Below are 5,643 nucleotides of genomic sequence, written 5' to 3'. Positions count from 1 at the left end.
AATCACTTGTCATTTACCAGCTATTTCATCATGGTATTCCCTGTTATCTACCAGGGCTAACCGACAGAGATAAGGACAGAAGGATGGCCTCCCTTTCTCTCCTTTACTCTTAATAGGCTGAATTCATGAGGCACTTCCTGAAGCTATCTCTGGCCCACTGCTCTGAAGAAAGAGCTAAAATAACTTTCACACCAAATTTTTCAAAAATGTCTTCAAAGAGAAATGTCTCGAAAACAAAAGAAAGTTGTCTATTACAACATAGATAAGAACATTTACAAAATAAAATGAGACATCTACATTCCATTTTAATCAACAAATCTTTATCATTATGTAAATTAAACTATTTGCCTCTAGAAGTGAGTGAGATGATAGTGCCAAGAGCTAGAATACCAGCAACTCTAAGGAAGGCAAAGTTGAGTCATCTTTTTGGAGATAGGAGGAAATTGTGGAGCAGAAGGCACCAGTGTACCAGCTTGGAGAGATTGTTTTCTCCTGGGAGTCTAAAAAGTGATGAGCTTTGGCCACTCACTGCCTCGTTGCCTTGCCCACTCGTTCCTTCCTGGGCAAGGAAGAGTGTTGTGTCTCCTGTAGAGTTTTGTAGGTGTCTGCCAGCAGTTCACAGAAGACAGCTGTCCTGGGGCCCAGAATGGGCAGTCTGCAGTGAGTGCTCTCTGGAGGAGAGTGCAAGAAGGAAGGGCAAGGGCTGCTTAGATTCTGTTCTTAAAGAAACTCAGAATAACCAAAGGCCACCAAAAACTTCTTCAACCTTATAAAACGTATTCAAAATTCACATAAAAATTCCTTTTAATAAACCATCTTATCCCCCACAACATTTAAGCTTTTGCTAATCTTGTTAAAGACGCCAAAAAGAATAACTAGATGCAAAACTGGAGTACCTGGAAACAAACTCAAGTATTAGAAGTCATTGCCAATTAAATTAAAATGAAGATAAAACATGTCTGGATTTGTAATATGAGTCAAAGGGTAAAAAGGATTCAATTCTCAGGAGACTTTTCAGGGACACATACATAGTTCTGTTCTTCTTTAAAAAATAAACAAACATGAACTTACAGAAAAGCTACATACAGTAGGAAAAGAAAGTACTTGCTTTCAAAAGGAACATTCATTTTGTGAAGTAATTTATTTTAGGGTTCTTTAATTTCCTTACTGTCCTGACTTTTTCTTTGAATATGATTTGATTTACAAAAAGTTGGTTAATATTTAACTTTTCCAGAAGATGCATTGCTTGAAGGAGAGTAAATCAGTGAATAAAATAACAACTTCTATTGGAATCACTGAACGGCTAAGGGAATTGGAGCCCTGAATTCTCTGGAACAATCTCCTTGGTCCAGCTAAATGAGAGCTAGAGATGTACTAGATCAGAAACCTAGGATCTAGCTCGGTCTTATCACTGTAATAAAGAGGAAACAGCAGTCTGGAGTTACAGGCACTAACGAACTGGGGATCAAAACCCAAATCTCTGTAATCCTAACCCAGTGCCCTTTGCACCACATCACACCACCATGCCAAGTAAGAGGAAACAGCAGTCTGGAGTTACAGGCACTAACGAACTGGGGATCAAAACCCAAATCTCCGTAATCCTAACCCAGTGCCCTTTGCACCACATCACACCACCATGCCAAGAGGTCATCCCTACTCAGGTGGTTAGCATCTATACCAATGTTTATTGAGACCAAGAGACTGTGGGTGTTGTGGGATTCTGGGCTCAAAGCAAAGATAAATGTACCCTGAAGAATCCCAATCACTTGTAGAGATAGGTTCTTTCCATTTACTTAGTTCTCATTAAGAATTATTGATAATACTTGTATAGAGGTTTAGCCAAATCCAGAAAAATGCTAGGAATCACTGTTGTGACCATCAGAATGAGTTAGACAACCATTGGCAGTAATGTCTGCTGGGATGAGTCAGCCACTTGGTATTTGTAGCATGTCCACAGGGAACACAGCACAGGTGGGTGGCAGTTTCAGCAATAAGCAACAAGTATGGCATATGAACATGTCTAAGCTGTATAAACCAGCAGGGCTGGGGCAGCATCAGCAGTTTTTCTAGGTCAGTCAAAGGTGAAGGCTGCTTTTGCTGAGTGTCTAGCTCTCAGTGGGACAAAACGCTGCTCTGGTTTTACAGGTGGGAATACAGAGGCCAAGCCTGTACAGCAACAATAGGATCTGGACCCAGGTCTCATTGCCCCTAGGCAAGTGCTTTTTCCATGACCTCAGGAAGCATGCAAAAGAGTAAAGCTCAGCTAGAAGGGTCACAACTACAACCAACAGTATATCTTCCAAGCTTCAGCTCCTAGCCAGTTCTGTAAGCACACTCCCTGAAGTCCCACCTCCAAGATTTTTGTCCTAGGATGAATTCTATGCGCAAGAACCAGGTCCATCCAAGTATATAATGTGCTGATCTCATGTACACCAAGTCTATTGCTAACTGAAGTACACTCCTGGAGCTAATAAATTAGTGAAAGGCATCTTCTTATATTGTCGTTTAGGATCAGGAAATAAATATTCTTGTTGAGGGAGAGGTGTTTAATAGTGTTTGTGTGTTGGCGGGCATGGGGGGTGAGGGGTGATTCATCCCTTCACAAGGCAGATCTGAAAAAATCCAGGTCCAAGGACAACTCAGAATGAGTGTATGGCTGGCACAGATAACCCTGCAACCAACTGCACATGACTATCACCCAGTGTTCTCTTGACTTCAAGAGAATGAGGCTGTCACAGACCAGTGAACAGCAGAGTGGGGAGCTTTCGTTGGAGTGGGTGCTTTTAGCTCTAGGCTCTTGGTTCCACTTTGGTTAAATAAGAGCAATGAACTACACCAATATTTTTGGATACATAAGAAGTGACTCATTGGGACTAGTAGCCTTTCACTCCACTGGAGTGGGTATCTCCAAACCTCAGCTGTTGCTTGAGTCTCTGGTCCTCCTTTTTGGCATCCGCTCAAGACACCCCTTCTATCCTCAAGTTTACTTTCTAAATGGCTTCTCAGCTCAGTTCTGACTCTAGCTCCCCTATAACTTCTCAGGATATAGCTAAGACTTTTGCATCTGTATGACATGAAGAAAGTGATCTTGATTTTCCTTACTGTACAAGCATGTATCAAATGAAAGAAAAATTTCAGGTGGTTTCAGTTAATATGTGAGCAAATGAGAAGATGGACAAAGTAACTAAAGTGACAACTTATGCTGCACTGAACCCTTGAATTCTATCACCCCAGGGAATGGCCTACTCCCCCCTTTACCAGGCCAGCATTGGCTTCTCTAAAGGATGAGACTTAGGGCAATGCTGAAGCCTGAGTTACAGCCACTATTTTTGTTTCTATTAACAGCAAGTGAAGATAGGAATAGCATCGGGCAGCTTCTGGCAGAAGGCAGGTATTTTAGGGAGCCCGTGGGGTGAAAGTTTCAGGGTCTTGGTGAGGCCATTCCAGGGATGTGGAGATGCAGTTCCCTTCTGACTTTTATTGGTACCACCAGAAATGTGTGCAGACAGTCTTATATCTTGTTTGTGCACCATCTCTACGGAAATTCTTCAGTAAGTGGATTATGGGTCAGAGCTATGTGGTGTGGTGAGGGCCTGGGAAGGAACAGGACACAGATAAGGGCAAGTGAGGCCTGAGGAAGGGACAGCTGGGGATGAAGTAGAAGGAGGGCTGTGATCCAATACAAATGGACCAAAAGGCAACACGGGAAAGAGAAAGGATAGAGCATAGGAATTTGCTGAGAAAATTTAGAAATTATCTTAGGGATTAAACTTTTCATTCTATTACCCTGGGCATAGTATCTCACGGTACAAGTACTCTGAAAGAAAGCAAACCTGTTAGGATGTCGTCACAGGAAGGTTTGGGTACAGTCTGGGCTTTGGGTTGATGAAGACTCATCATTCTGGTAGAAAGAAACAAGAAAACACTTAGTTCATTGACTAGGGCTTGGTCTAACATTTTAAAACAGATGGTCTCTTGAATCCAGCATCTGTTAACCTGGTGATCAGGCCACTTTGCCGCAGTGTGAGATGATTGATACAAAGACCGTTAATTCTCAAGCTCTTTTTTACTTATTGGTATTTTCATGGATTTTTTTAAAACTTCATTTAAAAAAATATTTCATTCCACTGTCAGAACATGTATGGTCTGAAAATAAGAGAAATTTAGGAAAAAATCCTCCAATTTACAGAAAAAAATCACAACTCTTCTAGATTAATAATCTACCTGTACAGAACAAAACCAAGAGAATATTTTGGCTAGAACCTTCCAATTTTAGAGAAAATGTCCTGACCACATCTTATAACTCCTGGAGGCCAAGGCTGTGAATATGACCCTCAACCAAAGTATGTATGAGTCCAAACCATTTCTACATTAGTTTAAATTGCTTAATTCCTAGAGACTAACACATCTGTAAATTTTGATGGGCTAAGATTCTACACTCATTTCATGGTTTCTACCTCCACAAAGACCTTCTATATTATTTTTGCCTTGCTACCAAAAATATGGCCAGTCTAGCCAGTTTATTTTACCCAGTTTCAATTGGAGGTCTCATTAAGACTGAGAAAAAGAGAAAGAAAAATCCCTTCTGATGACCATTTTGGGCAAACAGGCAGGTGTATTTTCAGGACTGAAAAGTTTAATATTTGTCTATTCTACAATTCAGCAAGTATGAGGGTATGTCAAAACCCTCATGGAAAAATAGAATTAAAAGATAATACAAATCTTTCCATGAATGTTTTGAAGTGCCCTTGTATGTATCTATCCTTCCATCTTTTCTCTTTTCTTTTTGTTGCTTCCCTCTCTTCCTTCTTTCCTTCATTCCTTCCATTCAACAAACATTATTTTAATTTCTGCAATGGCTATAATTAAAATCACTTTTACCCCCGCCCATATCCAGGCACACTGCCAGAACCTTGGTGCCTGTCCAGGGACCCAGAGCATCGGTCTGGGGTCTAGACCCCCACCCACAACCAGGCACACCGCCAGCACCAAGGAGCATGCCAAAAACATCACCACCATGTGGTTGGCCCACCACAGCCACCACAGTAACAACAGCTGTCACGAAAGTGGCTAGACATCACAACCACCACACAGATGGTACACCAGCCACTGGAGTGCCTTGACACAAGGAGAGTCACCAGCAGAGACCAAAGAAAAGAAGAGGATGTCTCTCTCCACAAAGCCCATTCCAGAGTGACAGAAGAAGCATCTGCTCTATGATAATATTGGGGGACCTGAACACACCTCTCAGCATTGGACAGATCATCTAGGCAACATTTTAACAGAGTAACCATCATTCTTTCAGAAGGAGAGAAGAAATCTAGGGTTATCAGTGGTGGGAGGGGGGAGGAAAAGGGGGATAGGGAGAGATTGGACAAGGCGCGTAAGGAAGAAGTACAATTTGTAACAATATATATACTAGTAATATATTTTTTTTCCTTTTTGTCTTTTTTTTACTGACCGGTAGCGGGATCGCAACCCTCGGTGTTGTGCCCGCACCGCGCTCAGCCAGTGAGCAGGAACCGGTCTCCACATGGGATCCGAACCCTCAGCGGGAGCGCCGCTGCGCTCCCAAGCCGCCCCCCCCCCCGTGCCCCACCCCGCCGGCGCGCAATACACCACAATTTTATCTGCTAAACATAT

At 42.2% G+C, this 5,643-nt stretch overlaps 1 protein-coding gene across 1 annotated transcript in view; it reads right to left on the bottom strand.

Moving 5' to 3' along the window:
- Positions 1–525: 525 nt before the first annotated feature.
- Positions 526–5,643, bottom strand: part of LOC103604858 (chromosome unknown open reading frame, human C1orf105) — a 24,395-nt gene continuing 19,277 nt past the window's right edge. The window contains exons 5-6 of the mRNA XM_008589435.1: positions 3,834–3,901; positions 526–671 (exon numbers count right to left, since the gene is read on the bottom strand). Coding sequence (XP_008587657.1) covers positions 526–671; positions 3,834–3,901 — 214 coding nt within the window. The remainder of the gene's footprint in view (positions 672–3,833; positions 3,902–5,643) is intronic.

Source organism: Galeopterus variegatus, unplaced genomic scaffold (genome assembly GCF_000696425.1).
Source record: "Galeopterus variegatus unplaced genomic scaffold, G_variegatus-3.0.2 Scaffold5446, whole genome shotgun sequence".
In the NCBI taxonomy this organism is placed as follows: domain Eukaryota; kingdom Metazoa; phylum Chordata; class Mammalia; order Dermoptera; family Cynocephalidae; genus Galeopterus; species Galeopterus variegatus.
Note: the sequence above shows the minus strand (reverse complement) of the source record. Positions and strands in the feature narration are given on the sequence as shown.